At 40.6% G+C, this 25,558-nt stretch overlaps 1 protein-coding gene across 3 annotated transcripts in view; it reads left to right on the top strand.

The window, feature by feature from the left end:
• The first annotated feature begins 614 nt into the window (after positions 1-614).
• FBN1 (fibrillin 1) overlaps positions 615-25,558 on the top strand; it is a 141,507-nt gene continuing 116,563 nt past the window's right edge. The window contains exons 1-6 of one of the 3 annotated variants that reach the window (XM_071755237.1): positions 615-707; positions 1,127-1,401; positions 14,550-14,632; positions 15,578-15,676; positions 21,464-21,559; positions 23,036-23,131. In XM_071755237.1, the coding sequence (XP_071611338.1) occupies positions 1,232-1,401; positions 14,550-14,632; positions 15,578-15,676; positions 21,464-21,559; positions 23,036-23,131 (544 nt within the window). In that variant the 5' untranslated portion in view covers positions 615-707; positions 1,127-1,231. Of the gene's footprint in view, positions 708-788; positions 951-1,126; positions 1,402-14,549; positions 14,633-15,577; positions 15,677-21,463; positions 21,560-23,035; positions 23,132-25,558 lie in introns of those variants that run through there. The other 2 variants (XM_071755238.1, XM_071755236.1) reach the window with 2 other exon arrangements.

The following is a 25,558-nucleotide window of genomic DNA, read 5'->3' as shown; positions in this document are numbered from 1 at the left end:
GCAGCAGAGCTGGGTGCATCTCTGTGCCATGCTAGCTGCTAGAAAGTGCATTATTCATTGTGCAGCAGGCTCAGGGAAAACGTGCTATTATGTGGCTGTTGCTTTTTTTAAGCTACCCCATCGATGACAAACGCTGCACCTCTAGGACACACGAACTTTTTAAATGGAGGCATAGGCGCCCATTTCCTGCAGTTCCCCCCATCCTGTGCTACACACTCGCTCCGCTGCTCGGCAGTAACTCCAACCCAGCCACTCGTGCTTCTGCCTCCGCCTAAACCGGGGACTCGGGGGGTGACCCAGGGCTGCAGCGCTGCCTGCCCGCGGATCACCGCGGTCCGGCCCGCACCCCCCGCCTCCCGCCGAGCCGCCCGGGGCCGAGCATCGCCCCGCTCTCTGGCCGCAGGTGCCCCGCCGGGGGCTCGCCCGGGGCCTCCCGCCGCGGTGCTCGCCCGGGTGAGGGCGGGGGGCCCCCGGAATCCCCGGGGTAGCGGTTCGAGAGTGGGGGGACATCTTTATTCCCATCTCTCTCGCGAGACGGTGCTGCGCGGGCGATACTTGAAGAGGAGGGGGGGGTGGAGAGAGGAGGGGAAAAAGGATAAGGAGGAGGAGGAGGAGGGGGCAGCTGGAGCCGCAGCTGGAGCAGCGGTGGGTGCAGCGGCCGCAGCTGGAACAGCAGCAGGAACGGCAGCCGGCGGCGGCTCCAGCGGGTGCGCGCCCCTCGCATGGGGCTTCTGCCGGGGCGGGCGGGCTGGGCGCGGGGCTCGCTGCCCCGGCCGGGAACCGCGCTTCTGCCGTCGCGGTTCGCCGCGGTACCCGGCTCGGGGAACCGGGGAGGGTTCGTGCCCGGGAGACTCTTCCAGTCCCGGAGCGGCTCCGGGAGCGGTGGCGGCGGTGGCTGCGGGCTGGCCGCGGCGGGTGCGGGAGCCCCCGCGGATGCTGTTGGGGGAAAGGTAGAGTCCGGGCAGCCCCTCGCCATCCCCCGCGGCCGCCGTCTCCCGCGGGCGGGCTAGCGCCGGGCTGGCCGGGGGCCGACGGCGCCGGGGCGCGGGGGCAGGCGGCGGGGGGCGGCCGCGCCCGCTTTTTCTCCGTCCCTAACTCCCCTTCCTCCTATTTCCTCCCATCGCAGCTCGCCTTGGAGACTCTGGTCGGAGACAGGGCGGTGGGGACCGGCAGAGTTCAGCGGCGGAGAGGAGGCGGCGGCCGCTCGCAGCCCGGGGGCTCGAGGGACGCGATGTGGCGGGGGCGGCTGCTGGGGATCGCCCTGGGAGTTGCCGTGCTCTGGGCGTCCCAGTCGGGCACCGCCGCCGCCGGGCACGCCGAGGGAGTGAGCGCCAAGGAGAGCCGGGCCAGCCGGGCCAAGAGGCGGGGGCACGGCGGCGGGGGACACGACGCGCTCAAAGGGTAGGTGCGGGGCCGGCCGGTCCCGGGGTGCCGCGGTGCGGGGAGCGGGTGTAGCTCTGTCTGCTACGTGTGTGTGTGCATCCATCCGCATCCGTTCCCCTTTGCGGTGGGAACTTGTGGGGGTGGAGGATCCCCTAACGCCCCCCCCACCTCCGCCTCTGGTCAGGGGCAGGTTGGGCTGGGGGGCGCCAGACTCCGTCCCAGCATCCCGGGGTAGCACGGGGCGCGGAGCCCCGCTGTCTTCCCGGCCCCCCCTCCCGGCTGCCCGCAGCGTAGGGTGCCGGGTCCCTTGCCTTAAATCTGTTTCGGGTGGGTGATGCTTCCAGAGGCTGAGCCGCTGCAGCTCGGAGGTTGCTACTTTGGCTTCTAGGAAGGGCAAATATAAAGGCACATTGCGGGCTTGTGCATTCCTCCCGCGTCCCGTACTGCTGCTTTGCATAAAGCAGAATAGCGATGAGGCCCGGACCCCGCGGCGTTCCCTTTCCATTTGCTGTCCTTTCGCATCTCCACCTTAAACCTTTTGCCATGTGCATCTTCTCTTGCGCTCAAGTAGACTGTCTTTGCTTATCTGATATTCCTTGTGACCCGGGGACAGCAGGGGGAAGGAACAGGGACAGTTTTTTGCTGTAACAACTATCCAGTATTAGTATGAGTAAGCCTAAGCATACAGGAGTTTAAAATCAATATGAAACATTGTGGTACGTGCAGAGTGTTTTTTCCCCCACTTTCAAGGGAATACTTCTCCAGTGCAAAAAATCATGCTTAAGGCAGCTGAAAGGCATTGCATGTGCATGCAGTTGAGAATTTGGTTCACTGTAAAGGTAAAAAGCTTGCAATATTGGAAGAAAAAAAGAGGTCTTGTTTTTCAGGTGTTTGTATGCACCTTTTCAGCCCATACCCAGATTCTTCACTCATCAGGCAGAGGGTAAATGTAGCAAAAATTATGTGGAGATAGCAATACTTCAGTAAGGGCTCCAAGGTATTTTCTTTCTATTCCTGGTTCCCTCAAAAAGGAGCTATTGCACCTTTACTTTTAGAGGTCTTGACAAATATGCTTTAATGTCTTGCTGACTTCCTCATACTTGTGTAGTACTTTTTATTTATATTCAGATTTGCCATCTTGGCTTTTTTTTTTTAAACACTTGTCTCGTTGGCAAAAGTCTATGTTTTTAGGTCTCCATGCTGCAAAGAATGGATGCAAGCTATCAGTATTGTTTTTTTCAGAGATCTGATTTTGTAGGGTCAGACTCTTATTTCATTTCCAGTTTCCTTAGATCTTCTCACAAGAGTAATTCTTGGACAAAACAGATCCTTCCTGTGGCAAAAGCTGTTCTAAGAGGTGAGCAGTTGTAGTACTTGTAGTACTAGGTGAAGACTTGTAGTAAAGTTTGTAGGACTAATTGCAAGCAATAAAATATTATAAGAAAAAATATTTATCAGAAAGAACCTGTATTCTTCAGGATGCTTTAATAAACTTTCTCATTATAGGACTCTTAATATCAAACTGACAAATACCATTTTCTGATCAGTGGGACAAAGTATGCCATGATTTGGTAGGAGTTTTGAGCCATGTTATCTGAGTATAAAATTTCTTTGGTGAATGTAACTTGCTCTAAAACTGTGCTGTTTAGACAGTACTAATAGTGCATCGAGAAATATTTCAAGTGTTAATTAGTTTAGGATATATTGATGTCCTAAAATATCCTATCCTAAATATATTAACCCATCTAAAGTAGGTTAGGGTTAAATATTTAATCTTGTGAGTTGAGTTGTGTGTTTAATTGAAGCCTTCAGTTTCTTATGTACTTTACAATGATTCTTCCTTTTATTGTGTATCACATGTGAGTTATGTATGAGTGTCCTGGGGAAGCAAGTGCTTAACAAAAACGTAATAATTTGCCAGATCCTCCAAGATAAAAACAACCCAAATTATTAGGTTTTTTTGGTGGCTTGTTATACCTTTTCTGTAACTCTCCTTTGAGGCTGAGTGTGGAGTTTCTTGATGAAGATGTTAATGCACAGTCATCCTTGTCATTGTATGGTGAATCCTGCTGGATATTCCCAGTTTAGAAGTTGTAATCACTTCCTTAGGTGTGGTACTGTACTGTACAATATGAATAAAAAGAATTGTCATTTTAACAGACAAGGTTGGAACTAATTCTTCGGAAAGCCAGATGGAAAACATATTTCATTGTACAGGAACTGTATATATATTAGACAAGGAGAATTCATGGTTATTGAAGGACTAAAAATATGACTTTACAAGAAGATTTACTATTTTTTTAATTTGTTCATCAGTACAAATACATTTGGGAATCTGAGAGTTGTAATACAAGTTGTAACAGATGCTGGAAAACTTTATTTTCATGTTATTGTAGTTGACTAAGCCTTTTTTTTTTTTTTTTTTTTTTTTTTCCCAATGAGCTATTGCTCTGATTGTATGACCATAGGTATACATTTTTAGAGAAAACCCTTTACATTTAGACTTTGTGTGTTATTATAATGACTATTTAAAGTCTTTTAGCACTTAAAAGTATCAAGGTTGGTCTCTGTGAATACTTACCTTGTCAGTTAAAATGAAGAAGCCTAAGATTTGTTTAAATTCTCATGATATTCCCCACTTCACATTTTATTACTGCAAGCTGTTCATGGCAGGATATGTTTGCTTTTGTCCTGTGACCTTCACCTCTTCGCTTATGCCACTGAGATGTCTGAACACATAAAATGTCTCTAGAAGTATATTTTATATTTGATAATTATAAATCATTTGGAAGTGCCTCTTATATACTAATTTTAAACCCTTAAGGTTGTTGCTCACGTAGTTTGAGTTGGTCCAGCTACAAAGGTATTAACAATGGGGTCCTTGTAATTCCATCTATGTTTGATATAGGGCAATATGTGTTTATATGCTGGTGCCTCTAAGTGATCTGAAAGTGACCAGAAAACAACCAGAATAAAGGCAGTAATTATTTAAAAATACAATTAGATCTACCATTAATCGACATGTTGATGGAATTCATTGTGATTCAGCAAGCTAAAATAATAAGTTGTTGCTGAAACACTCTTATTCTCTGGATCCCTCAAACTGTAACAAATGTAAATGTATTATAAGACATCAAGCCTTTATCTCTTCAGCACTTAAGGATGCAGCATCAACTTCTGAAGGAATGAATACAACCTACAAAATTGGCCAGGAATGGGAAGTTCTTTCTGAACAATATGTATTTGAAACCAACAAATTATATGTATTTCAGTTGTTTGAATCTAAGGTAAAAAAGAATTTACCTGGTAATTTGATTGTTACTTGACTGAATACAAGATGTATTGTGCTTAAGGATCTTAGAATTAATTAGGATTTTTCATTTTCTGGTGATGCTAGACAAAAAACTCTAATGGGGATTAGTTTGTTCTTAATAATACCTTAATTTTTATCATATTTATTAGTCTCAGTATAATGGCCAAAGAAAGCAATTATTTGTCTAACAAATAGCTCAGTAGAAATTTTAAAGAACTAAAATTTGCTCAAGATAGCTGAATTGTGAAATGATTCTAATTAAGACATTAATTTAATACATTTGGGCAAGAATGATTTAATTTCTTTGGTTTTATTAAGTTGAAGTGATATTGAAGTGATAGTGAATATTGCAGAACAGAATACTTGGCTCCAAAATGTTTTGTAAAGCTTTACTTAAAGCTTTTCAACAGGAGATGGAGGGTTTTTGGACTAATTTGTTTTAGTCACCTCAAATGAAGTCTACAAGTTAACTTATATGCTTACTTGAGTAAACTCGGTTGGATTTGACCCTTTTAACACATTACTGCTCCTGAAATAAAACAGATCTTATAAATCTATAACATAATTTCAGTATTAAGCTATATAATTAAGGCTTGGGGTTTTCATTTTAAACCAATATTTACCACTAACAGCCTCCTGAAGAAAAGCAGACTTTATATACTAGTAAATATTGGTTTATATTGAAATACCTCAAACATTTTTCCTACCACTTTTGGCCTACACACCTCTGGCCAGCTGCTGGTGCCACACCTTGTCAGTGTCACTCTGAGCAGGAGACAGCCTTAATACTGGGCAATAAATATCTTAATTAAAAATACATGCGAGGCACTGTAATACCTGGTGTGCTGGAGGACTCACCTGGCTTTCACCTGGCCAGCCAGTTCTTGCTTCTGATTTAGGGGGATAGGCTTCTGGTCCTGGTGCAGAATTAGGGTCTGAATAACCAGGAGCATGCTGGTGAAAAACCATCCTGTGGTTAGAACACTTGATGAGTATTGTCACAGGCTCCCTTCCACCACTCAGCGTCACTTTGCCAAGGTGATATATTGAAGATTAGGAGGGCAAAATTGGATACAGTTATTTTCCTTTCTTCTCCTTATTTGTTTACTTAGGCCTGCATAACTCTTAGCTATATCATGTTGGCCCAATGTGGTGACCCAGATGCCACAGGACACCTCACAGCTGGCCCGTGGTGGGTTTGTACCTTGTATACAGAGAGTGGAGAATTTCACATGGGGTTTGTCTCTTTGTGTCCCATTGTAGGAAGGTACCTGGGTGTTACCCATCCTGAGGGGTCTGTGTAAGGCTCATTGTAGCTATGACTTAATTACTTGGCAGGTCAGAAACAGATTTATGCTACAGCTCTGTGGGTGTGTGATGGAATTTTCTAATAATTTGTGTGGTCCTGTTTTTATGGAGACTTTCCGATCTTAGTTTGGTGGTGTTTAGTTGAACTTCTGTTGAGGGAAACAGGTGGTGTTCAGTCTTTAGGAACTGGAGGCATGAAGGGTTGGGGGAAAGAACAGCAGCTTCAGAAAGTGCATCTGGTGGCAGTAGCTTGCAGGTTGCAGTGCAGGTTTCTAGACAAAATTGTTTGAAAGAGACAGAAGGATACTCCAGCGTATGGCTGGGATGTTAACCACAGCTGCAGGTCCCTTGAGCAAGAGTCCACTTTATGTTCAGGGAAGTGGACTTCTCCCCTGTTGTTAGCCAGCACAGGATACATTTTGTGTTCAGTAGTGGTTCCACAAGTTGTTCACCTGATTCAGTCTGATGTGGGGATGTTTGCTTTCTTAACTGCATGAGCTACTCTACGTGCAATGTCACCCTGCTGTGCCAGAGCCTTTGGAGCTGTACTGGTCCTGAGGATGCAGACTTGAAGCAAGCACAGGGCTGCTCTCAGTTTATTTGGGAGCAATGAGAAGATCACTGGGTTAGGGTTTGGCAGGGACAGTCCATCTGTCTGCTTCATTTACAGTGATCCTTATTGAATAAAATTGCAGCTTCTGTTTTCCTGTATGGTTATTTTTATTTCCTGTGGTGTGCTGTTCAGCAGTGCTGCTCGATTAGGAGTCTTTTTCATTGTCATTCATCTTCCAACCTGTAAACTTGAATGTTTTATCTGTCAACTTCAGTACAAATTTTGACAGGAGTCACTTTCAATACATTCATGGACTCAGCAGCCTGTGATTTTTTTTAGAACAGTACTATGCAAAATGCAAGACCCAAACTGTTTAGCCCCATGGATCACCAGGAAAACCTCCCCTTGATAGAAGTGTAGCAGACATTTCCTGGTATGAGGCCATCTCTACTTAAACAAGATTTTAGAAGCCTAGTGGTCTTCAAACGTGTATGTATGGAAATACTAAGGAATTAATAATTAGCTTTTTACTTTGCAGTAAGATTACTTTCCATCTTGTTCCTCGTTTTTTTTCCCTGATGAACCCTGAAGAGGGTAAAGATGCATGTGTGTCACTTTGGTCTTACTCCCCAGACTCAGTAAATATTTTTGTAGAATGGAACAATTGTGGCCTGAAGTGTTTCTGATTAACCATCACACTGTGCTGGAAAATATGTTTGTAGCTCTCCAGTCTTAGTTTTTAGATGGTGTGGATGTCTCCTTCGCTTGTTTTCTCATCCATTCTGACTTTCACACTTGAAGTTTTTTGTAGTGGTGTGGCTTGTTTTTTTTTTTTAAGGATTTCAGACCTACTGAATAGCCTCACTCGTGCTAAAGTTGATGTGCAGATAGAGGCATGAGAAGAATAATTTTCTTCCCTTGTGACATTTCAGTAAAGTTGGCTCTTCTTGGGAAGGTACATTGGAAGGTAAAATATATCATGTTAGATTAAAACCTGGGCCTGCTGGTTTTGCTTATAGATCTTCACTGAAGTATGAAGGAATTCTGTCTTTTATCTGGAAGAATATTTTGAATGTTGACTTGCTGGAGAATATGTTGTTTTCCTTTCTACTTCTCATTTTATGAAATGATTCATGACCATTAAAGCCTCAGAAAAACCAAATGAAATCTGCAGTCCTTTTGTCTACAGTCTTAATCATTTTCATCCCCCTTCTCTCATGTTTTGCTGGAGGACATTAGAATATACAGTGGTGTTCAGATGAGGTTTCAAACTAAAATTTTTTCCTTTCAAGAGCATTTTTCTCCTGTCTCTTTTTTTCTTCTTTTTTTCCCTCTGATATTTAATCTTTTTCTCCTGCCTTTGTATAGAGTAAATTACAGTGGCTGCTAGGGGACAAGGTGAAGTAACCCAGTGGATCCATGTCAGTAGAGCTTTTCTCTTGCCTTATAGCAGCCATGCAGGTAACTGGCCTTTTGAACAGGCCACAGTATCACCATCCCAGCAAGCAGAGAGGCAGAGGGTAGGATCCAGTGTGTTGTGAAGGGAGGAGAAATGCTGCTCTGTTACAGAAAATAAATCTTCCAGTAGCCTAAGGGAGAGCACTTCAAAAAACACAAGTTCATGGCATTGCTTAACACCTAAGGGTTTTCACTGAGAAGTGTCAGGTTTATGGGACTCCCTAGACACTTGGGTTTGCTACAAGGATCCTTCAGCCTGTGGGAAAGCCTTGGCAAAAGCTGGCAAGCCTTAGGGCTTGGCTGAGCAGTGTGCCCCATGCCAGTCCTTGTGCTGCTGCTCCCCCACAGTGCCTGGCAGGGGCTGGTGGAGATGCTGAGCTTGCCTATATGCTTTCTCTTGGGAGAATGTTAGAAGTCTGCCTCCACTTATAGCCACTAGCAGGTGCCTGGTGAGTGCAGGAGGTGTAACCTGGTCTCCCCTGTTTCCCTGTTGAAAATGACACCTGGAGAACTGAGCTCTGCCCTACCCCACAGTTTTATGTGTTTCCCATGAGATGCTATTTAGTGGTGCCAGGGTAGAAAGGGTATGATTTTTTGTTCCCTCAATACAGAGAATAGAGAAAGTACCTGCTGCATCCTGCCTGTTTACCAGCAAATAGGGTTTCTGGTGCCATACTTAGATTTCACATGTCTTGTATAACCATGTAGACTGGGTCTTGAACTGGACCCACTGACATTCTCAAGTGGAACAATGAGGGAATATGTGCCAGAAAGGCGTCTGTTCCTGGCTCTGAATGAGAACAATGCCTGGCTGTCAGGTTAGATGAGCCTGTCCCTGCAAAAGACGTGGTCAGATTTTCAGAGCAAATGCGGAACAATTCACTTAATGTCAAATACTGTTGTTGGATTGCTGTATTTAGCTGTCACAGTGTGATGGAAGTTAAGGTTAGGGAAGTGTTCAGTGTTGCTGCAGGAGACCTGCATGTCATTTTGAACTCTTGACTTGCACATAGGCTGGAGCCAAAGACACCAGTAGAGCTGCTCAGCATGTTATTTTGTTAGTTGAACTGAGCCAGGATTCTGGGACAGCGGTATCCTTACTGTCAGAGTGAGAAATAGTTATCATATTAGGCTCTCTGCATGGCACAAACATCCAGGCTCACTTTTTGCATTGTAAAAATGAGTACATCAGGTGCAATCCTTTGTATGTATAAAACATATTTTGCTTAAAAATGCATGCTTCCCCTTTATAGAATAAGAGAAGATAAATTTTGTATTTGCTGTCAGAGGCTAGCATGGTTTCATAGATTTTCCTTTTATATAACTGAAATAAATTGCTTCAAGGGTCCTTTTAATCATCTTCACTGATGAAAAGGCATAGTGACTAAAAACATCCCGTTCTCTAATGATTAGCAGAACAACAGAGAAGAAATCCCTGTTTAAAGTATATGGGGTACCTGGAAATGAGGATTATGCATGTTAAATGCAGACCTGTATCTGCCTGTGGTTTTTTTTCTCTAATCTCATCCAAATAGTTGTTTCTAAGTTTGTGGATGTGCTCACTGGAACCACAACCCTGAGGCTGAAGAACAACCAGGCTGTTTGGTTGTGTCTCATATGCAGTGGCATGTGTCAGGGTGGCAGGTGGCTTGGGAAGGCTGCTTGTCCCATGCTGTAGCTGTTAGTGGCTGCATCCCATTGGGAACCAGATTTTCCCTTCATTCTCCTTGGAAGAGGAGATAGGCACTAAAGCAGCAAAAGGAGGTGCTTTTTGTATCGACCTCTACTTCGTGCAGCAAGTACCTGGCTTCTGCCATTTCAGTGGTGAGGGAGTTTAGAAGACCATGTGGTCCAACTCTTGCTCAGAGCAGGACAAACTTAAACTGAGTTGCTTGTGACTGTGTCCACTCAGGTTTGGTGTGTTTCTAACTGCAGAAATTCTTGATTCAGTGGGACAGAGGAGAAAAGTTCCAGTGAAGTCAGCAGAGCTGGCCTACTCCATGCATTTACTGAGAGGCTGAGGAGTTTAGGAAAGTACATAAAGCTGGTTTACAGCAAAAGGTATAGATTTGATTATATTTTTCTGAAAAATGTCTAGTAAAAGCTATTAATCTTCACATTCTGGAGTCCTAGCTACTATTTCTCAGTATGTAGGCTGTATTCAGACTCAGACAACCGCATTTTAAAGACCAGCCTACAATTTTTCACGTGAAGTTTATCACTCTTTGTAACTCCCAGTGTAAGCATGGAAGCACCACTCCAGTTCTATATGGAAATGATCAGCAGATAATTCTGGGTATAGTTTTAGCAGGTACCAGCATTACCCACATAAGAAGAAAAATAGGCTAATGCTTCTCTAAAACTAACTGTTGGCTGATGCTGTTGCTTTAAATTGGATATCTTCTGCCAGAGAACTGAGTCCCTACGTTATGTTTAACATATGCTAGCTATTGCTGCAGCCAAATAGTCCTTCATTAAACGTCTTCCTGCAAGGAAGAATCCCTGTGAGTTTTCCTAGGGAGAGTAAAAGTGAGTTGAGGGAGCGATTAGAAACCCTCCCTGGTATCTCTGCATCTCAGCTCAGCTGTAACTGGTGATCAGCTGCCTGTTTCACTTTCTCATCAGCTCTCTGCCCACTCTGTCTGGTCTTCGAGTCTAATTTATTCAAGACCCACGCTTTGGGTTTGATTCAGCCCAGGGTTACGCCAGCGTTGGCCGGTGCATGGCAGTGCTGCTGACAAAATTTCCGCCTGAAGCCTTGCTCACAGTAATGCCAGAAACTCTTCCTCCTGTGGGAGCTGCAGATGGGCAACGCTTTCTTCGGGAGAGGGCTGTAATTTCCTCGAGGGGTCACAGGCAGGGCAGAGCAGGAATGTAGAGAATTAATACATCCCCTGGGCGGGCTGCAGCACAGGGCTCCGGCTGTGTCTCTGCCAGGGCCCTGGACGGGGCAGCCACAGAGGTGCCCCTTCCATTCCTGAGCTGGGGGATATTCCCCACTGCTTTTGAACCCCTCGCTCACTTCTCTGGTTGTCATGTGCCCTCACTGTGTGGTTACAACTGATAAAGTGGCACAACCAAGCTCAGTGTGATTTGCTTCCCATCGTTTTGCATTTGTGTGCCTGCTCCCCAAGTCCTTCCCCAGCTGCTGGGCTATTTTCTGCGATTCAGGAGAGCCAGGCAGCCATTTGTCCTTGCTCAGATGGGGCATTGGGAGCAGGAGTAGCCAGGGAGGGTTGAACTCAGCTGGTCCTCTCCTTGAGACAACATAGTGGTGTCCTGTGGAGAAAGGAGAACATTTATTTGAGGATGTGTGACAGGCAGAGGCTTTACTGCAGCCACAGCCAGGGGGTAGCACAGCACTGACCTGGGGCAGGACCACGCGTGTCCATCTGAAGCAGCTGATGCTGCAGTTCTGCCCAAGCTCCATCCCTGTGCAGGTGGGAAGAACAGACAAAGCCTGCTCTGAAATGGGCATGGGAGTTCCTGAAGAATATTGTCTAGTTCAGTGCAGGCAGATGCAGTCAGACAGACCTAGCACTCTCAAGTGTTAGTTATCAGAATGTTCAAATAAACATTTTTCTTTTTGCTGTCCTAAGACTTTTCTACTTGATGACTAATGTCTTTTGGTAATTATTGAACTCATTTTGCTCCTGTATTTTTTGCTTTATGTCATTAACTGAATATCATTAACTGAAGATATAATTTCTTGTTTAATTTGGACACAACTGATCAAACTCTGAACATCAGTCATACTGTGTCTCAGCACCGTACCTGACAAGTTCATAAGTGACTCTAAAATAAAGTTAGACTTGTCTTTTTTTAAATTGGAGTGGGAACAACTTTTTTTCTGACATGCTTTCTCCCTCTTTTGTGCTTTGAGGTGAAAGGAAGGTGTTGTGGACACCACAGGTGTCTTGCATTGTGTAGATGCAATTTTTGCTTACTTTACATTACAAATCAGTTTTATAACTGTACTCTGTAGTTCTTTTCAGAAAAAACAGCTTTATAAGAGTATAAAATGCTTCTTTAGTATTCACAGCCTATAATATCAGCAGGAAAATATGCTCTATTAAAAACAACAGTGGGTAACTGTTTAAAATAAGTACCGCAATAGAGCCTTTACAGTTTGATTGATGGTTTCCATGATTTTACATGAGGTAAATTGTTATTCCCTTGAATACTTTATTTACGTATGTATTTATGGGGATTTTTTGCTATACAGTGTCTGATCACATTGTAAATATTAATGAACTTAACCTTCATAACCTTATTTTTAAGACATTTTACAAATAGGCACAAGAACACCCTCAAAGAACATTCAAACATTAATACAGGTTTCTTTTATAAGCTAGACAGCAGCTTTTTTATGAAAGTGTTCCATGGGAAAGTGCACTTGTCAGGCTGAAACTGCTCCATGACAGTACAGTTTGAAGACTTTTTCTTTTTTTTTTTTTTGAAAGCTAAGCACGCTGCTTACAAGTTGGATCTTTGGGTCTATGACTTAGCCTACTCCATGAAGAGCCTCTTGGCTCTCAGGGTCTCTGACTTGGTGGTTGCTGGCACATCTAGGTTTTCCAGAGCATCATTTTGGTTAAAGATCTTGAAAACAGGGTTTCTCTGTGGCATAAAAATCAGCTCCTGATTCTTAATTTGACCAAACTGTCCCAAGGCTGTATTTGCTGTGACTGAAATTTGACAGAGTAACTAAATATCGCTTTATGGTGATACATTTATAAGTTCTGTTACCAACCTGGATCAGAAATGGATGCTTTATGCCTCTATGTTTTAACAGGTAGCAACAAACCCATTCTGTCTCTCTCAGTAAGTTCCATTATTGCCTCTGACTGGAGAAGGTGAAAAGAAATCTCTCTTGTCTGCTTGCCAGTCTTACTTGGCAGATAATCACGGAGCAACATTTGGCATTGATGAACAGGGAACTCTAGGAAAGTTACATGGTTATAGCCCTGCAGGGAAGTAGCTGACATTTCTAAAACTGAATATATTGGAATTATATGAATAAGACTTTGAGTCAGTAATAGGAGTCGCAGGAAGGGAAAAAGGGCCTTGCAACAAGTCCGGTTGTGCTGCTCACGTTCACTGCAGATACCACTTTGTAACTGGGAACCTGTGAAAGGCCGTGGCAGTGCTTGCTTTGACTTAAGTGACCAAGCACTTAATGAAAAGATCAGGTGTCATCAAAGTTGGTGTAATCAGTATTCTTGATATTTCATTAATAATACAGATCCTCAAGTAAAAACAGTATGAAAGTGTTGCTAGTTAGAAAATGGGCATGAATAAATGTTTGTATATGTCGAGATTGTTTGTCTTAAGTTGCCTCACTGTATGGGGTAACTGTTGTTTACTTAGACATTGCAGTACTGGGGATGAAGAACTTTCTGAAAGACCAAGGACAAAATAATAATAGGAAACACTTTGTAAAACAATAAACACTTGAAATCTGTCTCTAATCAGTATACAGTATTTTAATAAAGCAGTTTCTAGTAAGTAGTAGCTATAAAGCCAGCTTCACTTGCATTAATCTATTGAGTAACTGCTCACAGTAATAACAGAGTTTGCAAAATTTTCCTCTGTAAGATTGTTAAACATAGAACAAAAGGAGGCACAGTTTCCCATTTTTTAAGTTATTCTTACTAGCTTCACTTGCATGGATAGATGCATTAAATAGGACAAGTTAGATTTAAAAAAAAACAAAAACAAAAAAACTAAATTATTACCTGTGAGGATCATGGAACTGTTTCAACCTTTCTATTTTTACCAATGAAATCACAATAGGAATAGTGTCATGTCCTGTCTGCCTTCATTGTAAACTCTAGTGATATAGCTGTTTGAAAGGGTAAGTATGAATTATAAGAATGGGTTGAAAAGAAAAATTCCTCTGGATCTGTCCTTTAAATAGTGCAGTGGGCCCTTCATATTAATACCACAGGACCCTATATTTCTACATGCGCCCACACTCTTGATTTTGTTGGTAGTAAATAAATCTTGCTACTGAAGCATTTGTCTGGCTGATGTCATGGTTGGCATATTTCACTCATACATAGATAGTTTTCCTCACAGACAAAACAGGGGACATTAATAGTATTTTAAAGAGGAGAAGGCAGCATGAAGCTAAAAAATTATAATTTAAAGAGTACTGAATTTCCTCTGTGTTTACTAATGATGATGGGTGTGTGACCTTTCATTTTGTATTTAAGCAGGAGTTTTGCTCAAAGCCTCTCTATGCTACTTTTCCAGAGACAGAATGATACAAGTTTTGCCTATTTGGTTCCTGTTGTTCAGTTGTTCTTGATTTTTTGCCTGTTTATAATGTAATCCTCAATCTGTAAAAGTGTATATTACCTAAAAAAACCCAACAATCAAAGGCATACAGTTTTGCTAAAAGCTTACAACACTTCTAGATCTAATTATTGAAATGTATATTGCAGTGATTTACTTTTTCTGGTTTTATGCCTCTACTTTTAAAACATATTTCTGAGTAAAAATAAGAATTCATTGGTTTTTTTTTTCCAGACCAAATGTGTGTGGATCACGTTACAATGCTTACTGTTGCCCTGGATGGAAAACTTTACCTGGTGGAAACCAGTGCATAGTCCGTAAGTTAATTGAGTTATGTGTTATGACTGAGGTTTACCTTTGTTCCTCTATGTAATGGCATTTTTAATTGTGTACCAGATCTGAAATATGTTTCTAAATGGTATCAACAGCAGCTGCACATAATTTCTTTACCATTTTAAATATATTAAGCCAATATGCAAAGTTTTTTGGGCTACAATGCAGTGATGTGATACCAGTATTTAACAAAGGATTAATCTCATCCACATGTTCTGTTTACATCTGTGGTAAAGGTTTCCAAGGGATGTGTGGATTCTCAGGAGCAAGTAGCTGTGGAATATCTTAATCTATTTAAGTAAATGGAAGGAGTCAGCAGCATCAGGCCAGCAAGTACATTTGCTCTGCTTGTTTGGACCATTTCCCTGAAATTTATATGTAGGGATATAAATAAATACTTACATACCTCATAGTTCTGTATGCATATTCATGTGTAATGGTAAAATGCACCAGAACTGACTGTTAAAGGCACTTTGCCTGAGGCTGGCAAGACCCTCTCCAGAGATACTGGGACAGTGCACTGTCAGATGGGAATTTTTACACTGTGTAAAAATTTATACTGTGTGTGTCTGGTGCAGAAATAAGGGGAGCATTGTAATGCTGCCTCAGTGCCATCCTTCCTCCAAGAGCAGTCTGGTGAAATGGGCCACAGCTTCACTTTTCCAAGGAAATCTCCCTACACCTAGTGTGCCTTTGGCATGTTCCCAGACCTTTTCATAAAGAGACTGTGAAAGTCTGGGTTTTATCTGTCCCCTATAGAGATGCAAATGAACAGCAGGAACTGTTTTGGAATCTGTTTTTTGCTATTTAACAAGATTGTTGATATTTTAGTTATGGTGCTGAATGTATATTTTCTATCTGGTGGTTTTTTTTTTTCTTTTTGGGTTTTCTGAAGCATATTTTAAAGGCATTTTTTGTTTTCTTTATAGCAATCTGCAGACATTCCTGTGGGGATGGATTTTGCTCTAGACCAAGCATGTGCACATGCCCAAATGGTCAGATAGCCCCCTCCTGTGGTTCAAAATCAAGTAAGTATTTTTTCTGTCTTTGATACTGCTCTTTTGAGTCTCTGAAGCTATTAAGGTGTTTAACATAATTCAGTGGTCAATACTGAAAGCACATAATCTTTGAGTCACCATATGTACTTTTACCACAGAAAAGAAAGCCTGGCCTCCTACAATGAAACAGAAGAATGACTCAGAGACACCCTTTTTTTCCAAATTAAAACCAAATCAGAATAATTGAAGTCTATAATCATTTGCCAGTTTGTAACTAACTAATTCCAGTCTTCCTGGCTTTCTGCTCAAGTCTATATAGCATATGTATAGCACAGAAGTTGTAATGATAAAGAGATGAATGTTGGCAATTAGCTGAATTTGATTTGCTTTGTAATTCTACTTTCATTTTGGTGGTTACAAAGCCAGACACTGGGCTGTGTGTTTCATACATACATTTACAAGCATTTCCTTGCCAGGCTCAGTACATATCTTCAGAATCTAATGTTGTTGACCTTATTCAGGTGATACTTCTGTAGGTACAGAACTGGTCAAGGTTTTTAAGTGGAATAGCTTTTCATCAAGAAAACCCAGATGCCTTGGAAGTTAAATTCATCTTCTCAGAGAGATTACTTTTCTTAGAAGTGTTTGGATTTCAAATTTTCAAGGAAAGTTCTCTAGAACCAGAAAAAACTAAGTAAAAGTAAATTCATTCAGTGAATCAAATAACTCATTGGCTAGTCATGGCAAAAGTATCTAATACAAAATACAATTTTGCTTGGGATAATATCTCAGTTTATATCTGATATGCCAGCTCTAATCTCCATTGGATTCTCATTTGAGTACCATGCTTGTCTCTTAAAATATAGAAGATTTTGATTTTTATATAAAGTGTGCAGTTTCTAGGAAGGATTGTTTTGGGGAAACTAATTCCCTCAAATACTCATAACTGTCTAAACAATATTAACTGGTCAGTGAGGGATGCACTCAGCTGAGTAATATTGTAATATTATCCAAAATGGTCTCCCTCGTATTTCTGAATATCTGAATATCTTTGCAGACTCATTGTGTGGTCTGCTCTGTCCTCCCCTTTTTTTTTTACCTTGCCATTTTTTCATTGATAAGAGTTTTCCCATGTAACTGACCACTTCAGCTTGTGGCTTTAGCATCCTTTTCATGCAATAACAGTGGAAAAACAATAACAACTGTGGAATGTAACTGAATGGCATGTACTAAAACAACAAATATTGTTCTTCATAGTTCAACCCCTTCCCCAGGCTCTTGTGATGTCTGCTAGGGAGATGCCAGCATGAGGAGCCTATGGAGCTGTGGAGGTTCCAGAGAGTGCTGGAGTGAAGGAAGGGTGCAAAATGCTGCACAAATCTCTGTGTGGTTGCAACTCTGCCTGGGTTCAGAGCTATTATTTTATCAGGGCACCTTAGTCTTGTAAGCCAGTAAAGGAAAGTATGATTTTCTCCCAGGTCATCTTCAGGGTTCAGGAGGAGAGATATATCCCCACATCTTTTCCGTGTTTTGGCACCTTTGTAAAAGTCAGGAACGAGTGGGTCTTAGCATTGCCTCATTTTTTTCTTAGGCCACACTGAAGTATTTTATGAGTCAAGACTTAAAAGAAAAATCAACTATGAGTAAAGTCACAGTTGTTCTTGTGTTCATTTCTTCCCTGAATTCTATCATGTATCTGCTTAGTTTTAGCCTTCAGTGCACAGATAAATGGACTTTAGTACAGTTTTTAATGAAGCGGCTTCTAAAACCTTTGTGACATGGTAATTGTCTACAACCAAAATAGATTCTTCTGCATATGAATATTCTGCTAATTGTAAGCTTTATTCAGTTCTGCCTTTATTTTCCTTGCATTTTTCTACATAATTTTACCCACTTTAGAATATTTTTCTCTGAATATGGTATCAGTATTTAGACTTCACAAATAGACTTAGCAGGTGACTTTAAAATAAATTGTTACAATAATTTGCTATAATTTAAGATACATTGTGTGTGGTCCCATCACCTTTATTTATTAAAACAAACCAATGCTAAAAGCAAAAGTATCTTGAGTTGTTTCAGAGAGAAAAGACTCTTATTGTCTTTGTGCACTCTTGTGTTACAATGTTAATGACCTAGCACCTCATTAGGACTTACAGAACATACTTTCTGTAAGTCATTTGCTCTGTTGGCATTGTAGACAAAATCCATGAATTTGCTCAATAGACCACTATGACTTACATCTGCTATTAGGAAACAAATTAAACATAAACATAAAAAAGCTTGACATCAGAGGGTTACTGTCAACTCCCATTGGTGACAGTCAATATTTTGGCAAGATATCCATGCATGAAACATTATTTTAATTACATATTTTTAACAAATGAGAAAAAACTCATTAAAATAATAATAAAAAAGAAAAGGAGATAAGTTTGTCACATTCAACATGCAAGTAACAAATATGAGTGGAAATACCATGATTTCTTAGGATTAAATGTATGGTTTCTGGTATATGAGATGTGTCTGAGTTGGATATTGTATCTTTACAGATACGTGTATCTTTAGTACTTAAGGAATCAGTGGCAGAGAGGTTTTATGGCATGTACAATCAATCATAGGCACAAATCAAATGCATGGTGGCTTTTATAGACCAGTTGCCCGTCAGAATAAATTAATGCAGATTGGAAAGCATGTGGATTAGAATGCAAAACAAAGCCTTGGGGTTTGATTCTTACACAGGTCAGTTAGTGGGACTTTTCTGGTTACGAGTCAGCTTCAGGAATCTGATTCATGGTTGGAAAGATCAGCTGGTGGTTTTCTCAGCAGTGACTTTCATGACATCAAGGAACTTGCTCTCCAAATACTGGTTGTTTCTGCATAGGTAGTGTCCTTCTGGATATGCTTACAGTGGGCTTGGAGAGAAGATTGCTGTGTGTGGCAACATCCCCCTCACTGGCTCTGTGCAGGTGCACAAGTGCAGAGGTGCTGGGCAAGGGCCTTCTCTCCTGAGGGTCACAAACCACCGCTCCTTGGGCTTTTTTAGTTTGGGATCGCAGAGCACAAGGCACTTTTATCACCTTTGGTGAGCTCCTGAATGTTTTGTGAGCAGTTGTGGTGTGATAGTGCTCTTGGTGTGATGAAGTCTTGACTCCATTTTGCTGAAAATTCAGTGAGAATGTCAGGAGCTGTTACACTTAAGTGTGCAGATTGTTTTTGATAAATAATGCAGATACTGCCCACACACAAAGGGTGTGTGGATGCATTTAGTCTCACTGGTTCTTTTGCAGGTTTATGAAGCTGTGTTCCTGCAGTTACTCCTTCTTCTGACCTCAGAAGTTTCCAGTGCAAACTGTTTATAAATTGAACTTGAAAGAGAATAATAATCAATTAAATGCAGTAATTTATCAATTTTGTTAACATTTCCTGTGCATGCCAACATAAGGCAAGGCTACATGCATTGACTTAGCAGCTTCATGGTAATTCTTGTGCTTTTTCCTTGAGTCTGTGTCAGTGTGATACATTGGAACAGGTTATTTCATTTACTGGAATATTTCTGCTGACCTTAATAGAATTGTTGATATAGCTGAGAAAAATAGACTTTGGACCTGCATTAATATGCTACTTTTAAAAAATGCAATCTTAAAATCAACAGCCGAGCTCCAGGCAGCCTTTGCATGTGTTTCTGGGAAGTTCTGGAAGGGTAGTATTTCAGAGGAGTCTGTAGGATTTTGGAAATACTGTTTTCAACATTTGTTCAAAAGAGGGCAAAAAAGAAATTTATAGTTTATTGACCAGGTCACTGATTTTATTGCATGGTAATAATGGAGAAAGCCCACTGATTTGAATGGGTATTTTACTAAAGATGACTGAGTGTCCCAGCAGTCTCAAATAGTGGTTTTAGTTTAAAAAGGAGGAAGAAATATTTTACCTTGGAAAAGTTCCTTTAAGAAGCAGTAAGACAAATTATGGAAAGTTTGTGTATGTGTGTGTGTTATGTGTAAAACCACTCCTTATCCCAAAATGGGAAAATATACTTTTGCTTGAACAAATAATATGAAAATCATCATAGAAGCTACTGTTAACCTTTTTATCTCGAATGTAGTTCAAAATATTTAAATGTCTTTGGTCTTCATGTGGGAATGGAAATTAGCTCTTGGCATAGCTTGCTCTAATTGAAATCAGTTTGTGGTTTTTAAGTTCCTTCCCTGCTTGACAGATGATATCATTTCCTATGCTTTTTGTAATCCCCTCTGTTTTTCTAAGATTGTATAAAGCTAAGTTGAACTACACATTTCACAGGAACCATACACCTTTTTCTGACCTACTTAGGACATTGTCCAAAAATCTTCACCAGATATTCACTCTGTATTTGCAGACAATTTTACTTTTTGTTGAGGAATGTTGGTACATTTTTGTTGCCTGAAGTACATCCAAAGTAGAACAAAGATGTATCTTAACTATTAAGCACATAAGAAATCTAGGATACAGTTTTTACTTTTATAATTGAAGAATTAAGCGTACCAGTATTTTAAATGCTAGATTGTTTTAAATCCTTTATCCAGCTGCACATTTAACTTCTGTGGATTCATATTGCTGTAGATGACAATATAGTTAAAACAATTATTTCTACTTGAAAATAAAAATAAAGTTCCATTCACGTATTTCTGAACTGTAACAAGCCAAATGATGCTTCAGGGCTTTGTGCAACAGGAAAAATTCAGTGGTTGGCACAGCACCTGTTAGCAGCAGGCTCTGGCAGGACATGTGATTTTTGTTTTTCAGCCAAATGTGTAGTGTAGGTATCCAGTGCTCCATCACAATTTACTGAAATGCTGATCTGGTCATAATCCTATCTGAGGAGGAGCCTTTCATTTGATTCCTGTTAAGAGGAACCATTTCCTGTGTGTGCACTGGAGTGCCCCAGCTCAGACAGAGGTACCTGTAAGGAGGACTTCACTTTGTTGGGAAGCTGACTGCTTCTCTGTGCCTGGTGAAGAGCCAAACATACTTTACGTTGTTCCTAACCTCTAGTTAAAAATATATATTTATCTTTGTTACTAGAAAAACGCAGCACAGACTTGTATGCTTTACTGGCATGAGACTTAACCTGCATGTTAATCATTATAAATGGTGGGGCTGCTGCTGAGGAGGGGATAATGCTGCTCCCCTGCCTCTGCTCCTGGCAGGGGAAGGTTTTTGGCTCTGGGGAAACGCTGCCTGTGAACTCTGCAGCCCCCAAGCACAGCAGGCATCAGGAACTTTACCTGGAGATGAGGAGAGCCCTCAGGTGATACTCAGAAAGAAACCACTCTTATTTTTCCTTTTCATGCAACGAGTCTTACCTGGGCAGATCAGCTTCTGGTATTTCATGTGTTGGCAGGACCAGGCTCATTTCAGGAGCTTTCTTATGTGCTTATCTTTAACTTTTCCTTCCCTCATAGCTCAGATAATAAGACTGTCTTTGTTCTTGATAATATCTGCCAAATGTTTATTACTTTTTCCATATTGATGGCCTTTTCTCATAATTGTAAACTAGGAGACAAATTCTGTGGATTTATGCTCATATGAAGTGCCTTTGACTTCAGAGAGCAAGGGTCATACCAAATTCTTGCACCATCCTACATTTCTTCAGAACCACGAATCAATATTGTTTTCTGTATTACCATTTTAAGTATATGTCCTAAAACATGCATTCTTGTTTTCTAATCCTGGTTTCTAGTTCACAGAATCGATCTTTAAAAGAGAATAAAACCCCTAGCAGACATTTAAGTGTTTCTCCCTGGTTTGATTTAACTGAGGAAAATCTTTTTTCCTTTCAAGTACAACACTGTAACATCCGGTGCATGAACGGGGGGAGCTGCAGTGATGACCATTGCCTCTGCCAGAAGGGATACACAGGAACACACTGTGGACAGCGTAAGTGCACTTTTATTAATGTGCATACTGTGTAGAGTTAAGTAATTCTGGAGTGTGTGGATTGGACACCCTTTAGCACAAATTTTCAACTGATATTGAACTTGTTTTTGATCAGGTACAGTGGAATTTTACAGGAAAACATGTGACTTTTTAATGAATGCTGAGCCAATTCTTTCTGATCAGGACTATTAACATAAACATCATGTGAATTCATAGTAATTGGTTATAACTTGATCCTGTTGTTCTAACACTACTGTAATTCCAACTGACCTCCAGGGCTTTCCACTCACTAGAGCAAGAGGCCATACATTTAGAATTTACATGGGATTCAGTTTTATCACATAGACAAAAATAATCTTTTTGATACAAAGCTTTCTATTAATTACAGGGCTTTGCTTCAGATTTAGCTAGTATGCTTCAGGAGTTTAGTTAATTTTGATACTGTCTTATTAGAACTGGTCGACACATTTTTTTTATTTCCTCAAGCAATCCTGAGCCAATTCCTGGATCCTCTGCTTGAAATCTCTCCTGAAGTGGCCCTGGTGGGCTCTTGCTCTTCATGACTGGAAAACTGTAAAGAAACTCAAATAAGGATGTAGACACTGCTTTTAGGTGGTCATATTGCTTTCTAGTGAGCTATTGGTCTGAAAGGAAAAATGTGTTTAGTTCACTTACTGAAAACCTTTTGTGCTGTGTCAGAATCAATGGCATATTTTACATGAACTTCAACAGGACCAGGAATTTACCTTTATCTGGAACAGGATACATGAGGAAAGATTAAGAATTGTATTTCTGCATATCAAGTAGATAAAAGAAATTAATATGAAATGGAACAAAGATTAACATTACACAGTGAGCATCAAATTGTATTTAAAAGCCCCTTTTTCATGTGAAGTTATATTTTCTGACCACTTTTGAAAGCATCTGCTTTTTTAATTTATCACAAGGATTATTGCATTCTAAACCCAGGGACAGCTTCATCCAAATTAATCCAAGAATATATTGGATTAAGTTAATCAGCAAATAGTAGACTGTTTTTATATTATGGTAGAGGAAGAAAAACATTTTTTAATTTGCTTCTGGATAGGGAAAAATTCTGAGGATTTAGAGATGACATTTTCTTCTGCACCTTCCATCTGTAATCTCTATTATTTCATTGTTTCTTTGTTGAAAGTTTGAAAAAGAAGTTATTTTTAAATTATGTAATTGTCTGGACATCTCAAGGAGAGGCTCTGAGAAATCATAAAAGCTGTGACTGTTACTGTGTTTATATTATGCTCCCTTGGAAAGCTGAATTCATGATACTGATGAGGCCAGGAAATACGAAAAGATCTCATTTAGATTCTGGGGAATAAAGTATCCCATCCTGTTATGTTTACCATTTTTACCAGTTTACCTGAGCTGGGAAAGTACATACCCTCATGTCTTTTTGAAAATAACTCAATAAAGGTTCCTTTTGCCTTCCCTCTGATGCAGCTGTCTGTGAAAATGGATGTCTGAATGGAGGGAGATGCGTGGCTCCAAACCGATGCGCGTGCACATATGGCTTTACTGGACCCCAGTGTGAAAGAGGTATGCACCCTAAAACAGTGGAAAAAACCTGATGTTCCAACTTGCTTAATAGTAGCTTAAAAATACTGAAATTGTAACGTGAGATAAAATGTTTAAATAGCTATATTTTATTGCTGTCTCTAAATCAGGGAGAATGGAATTCATGTTCTTGTAGAATGCAATTTAAGGAAGCTTTACTGAAAAGAAAATTCCATTTTAAGAAAATTGCAGAGATACTGGTTATGGAGTAACACAAATTAAAATGGTAACTTTCTAAAAGGCATTTTTAAAATGAGAAATAAAACTTATGCACTGATTAAAAACCAAACTTTTAATCTTATTCTTATTTGTGTTTTTTATATAACATATGCATTTGTTGATGTGATTTTAATGGTTTGTTCTTCAGTTCATGGTAGATTTACCAAGACTTGTTTCTTTTTCTGAGGCAAAACTCCTCATTTTTTTACTGTGACAGCAAGGTTGTCAAGCCATTACCTATTCTAATCTATAGCTGGATTGATTTGATTTGATTTGTTTTGGTTTGGTTTTGTTCATCTCAAGTATGAAAATAAATTTGAAGTATCATTTTTAGCAATATCTAAAATATCATAAGGATAGAGGCTGGTACAAAACACACATGCAACTGATTAAGGCTTTTCTTTTGCTTACTTTTTTGCTTTTTTTGCTACAAAAACCATTCAATGGAAAAGGTGTCAAAAATATTTATAAATCTTTTTACTCAAACTTTCATTCAGTTTTTAAGTCATCAGAAAAGTTCTTTGTACCTCTGATACGTGTGCTTACCAATGATAAGAGGCAGCTTGCTTTGTCTTTGGCATGTTTTGTTTTGGCACAGTAAATTTAAATACTTCTTACATTTTGTAGAGTTTTATTGTTACCAGTTGTTGCCCTTTATTTGTGTATCCGTACTGATAATCACAACTGTTTCCATGTGAAAACATAGCAATTATTTGCATTTTTTTTCAAGTTTATAAAAGCAATGTAGTGGTTCGTTTGAGAGAGGTAATAGGCATAATTCTTCTCTTGAATTTTGTAATAATAGAAATAAAACACATTCATTTTTTAAAGCTATCATTTGGTCTGTTTAGTTGTAAATTCATACATATCACTCATACAATAAAGGTTGCATTCTGTATCTGTGAACCTGGGACAGAACACAGACACGAGTAACCTGATTTGGGGCCTGTGGGAAGGATGTGCCTGGCAAGTGACATGAGTGTATCAGATAATCACTGCTGTCAGTGCTGCACCTGGTGTGCTGGTTGGCTTTTTCACGTGGGCAGCAGAGGTGAGTGATGAAGAACAACAAATTTTAGGGGACCAAAGCTTTTTTGTTCTGTGCTAGAGCAGACTGCAGTATGAAACAGGTATTTCCAGTACTCCCTACAGCAGAGGATGTTGCTGTGTTGGCACTGTGTGAAGTTTTGCCAGTTGTCCACTCAGGTGTTGTGAAAATAGTTCAAACTGATGGTGAAGTTTTTCTGAAGGTTGAGAAGTAGCTTTATTCTGAATCTTGGGTTTTCACTGCTGGAGAAGAGTATGAGGAATGGAAAATGAGGTTAAAAATCCTCAATTTGAAGAGAATAAAGGATTTTTTGGTAAAGAATGACCTGAATATTACTTAAAGGAAGTGTAAAATGCAAGGCTGTAAGATTGCTCAATGCTCCTTTAATGTTGCCTGATCTGGGAACAGTTTGAGTCCAGCTCATTAAGACAAGTTCCATGGCTGAAGCCTGCTAACAGCTTTAGTCCTGTCCCTCCTGCCTTGTGTTGGGTGGAGAAAGAAATTGGTGACACAGAGCCATTTGAGCCAACTCGTGCCCTCATGAAATTCCATCCATGTTACTGAGCACAGCTGAGGTGGGAATCTGTAACTTACATGCCTTGTCTATAGGCATTTTTCACTTAGCACTTGTTTGATTAAATAGTTATCAATAAAAAAGAAAACAGACAGTATTGAGCTGTAATTTTTCTGGCTAATGCTCACTGTGGTGTTGAAGCCAAATTATAGTCATATCTTCCTAGAAAACCTCTGAAATTTGGCTTCTTTCACAGAGATTTCCTGCAGCCTGTCTACCTAGCTTAGCTAATATGTTCCCCTCCTCTAAAAAGGGTGTGGTGGTTTTTAGTCCCAGAATCACATTATGCCATCAGAAAAACTTTCTGAAGATAACTTTTCAAGTGTAAGCAAATGCTGTTCTTAGTCAGAATAACTTGTATTGTTCAGCACATGCACCTGTGTGGTCCCCAGAGAGTTGTCTGGCTGCATATGATTTTACACATCTGTCAGCTAAGTAAGAGGTCCATATATTGAATCTAGCTTTGGAAAGTTATGTGGATTTGTGACACTCCCTGGTGGGCTTCTGATGTATATGTGGGTGGATGTTATCCAGTAAACTGACAAGATTCAGGCCTTGTACAGTAAAA

This window comes from Heliangelus exortis, chromosome 11 (genome assembly GCF_036169615.1).
Source record: "Heliangelus exortis chromosome 11, bHelExo1.hap1, whole genome shotgun sequence".
Classification (NCBI taxonomy): Eukaryota; Metazoa; Chordata; class Aves; order Apodiformes; family Trochilidae; genus Heliangelus; species Heliangelus exortis.
Note: the sequence above shows the minus strand (reverse complement) of the source record. Positions and strands in the feature narration are given on the sequence as shown.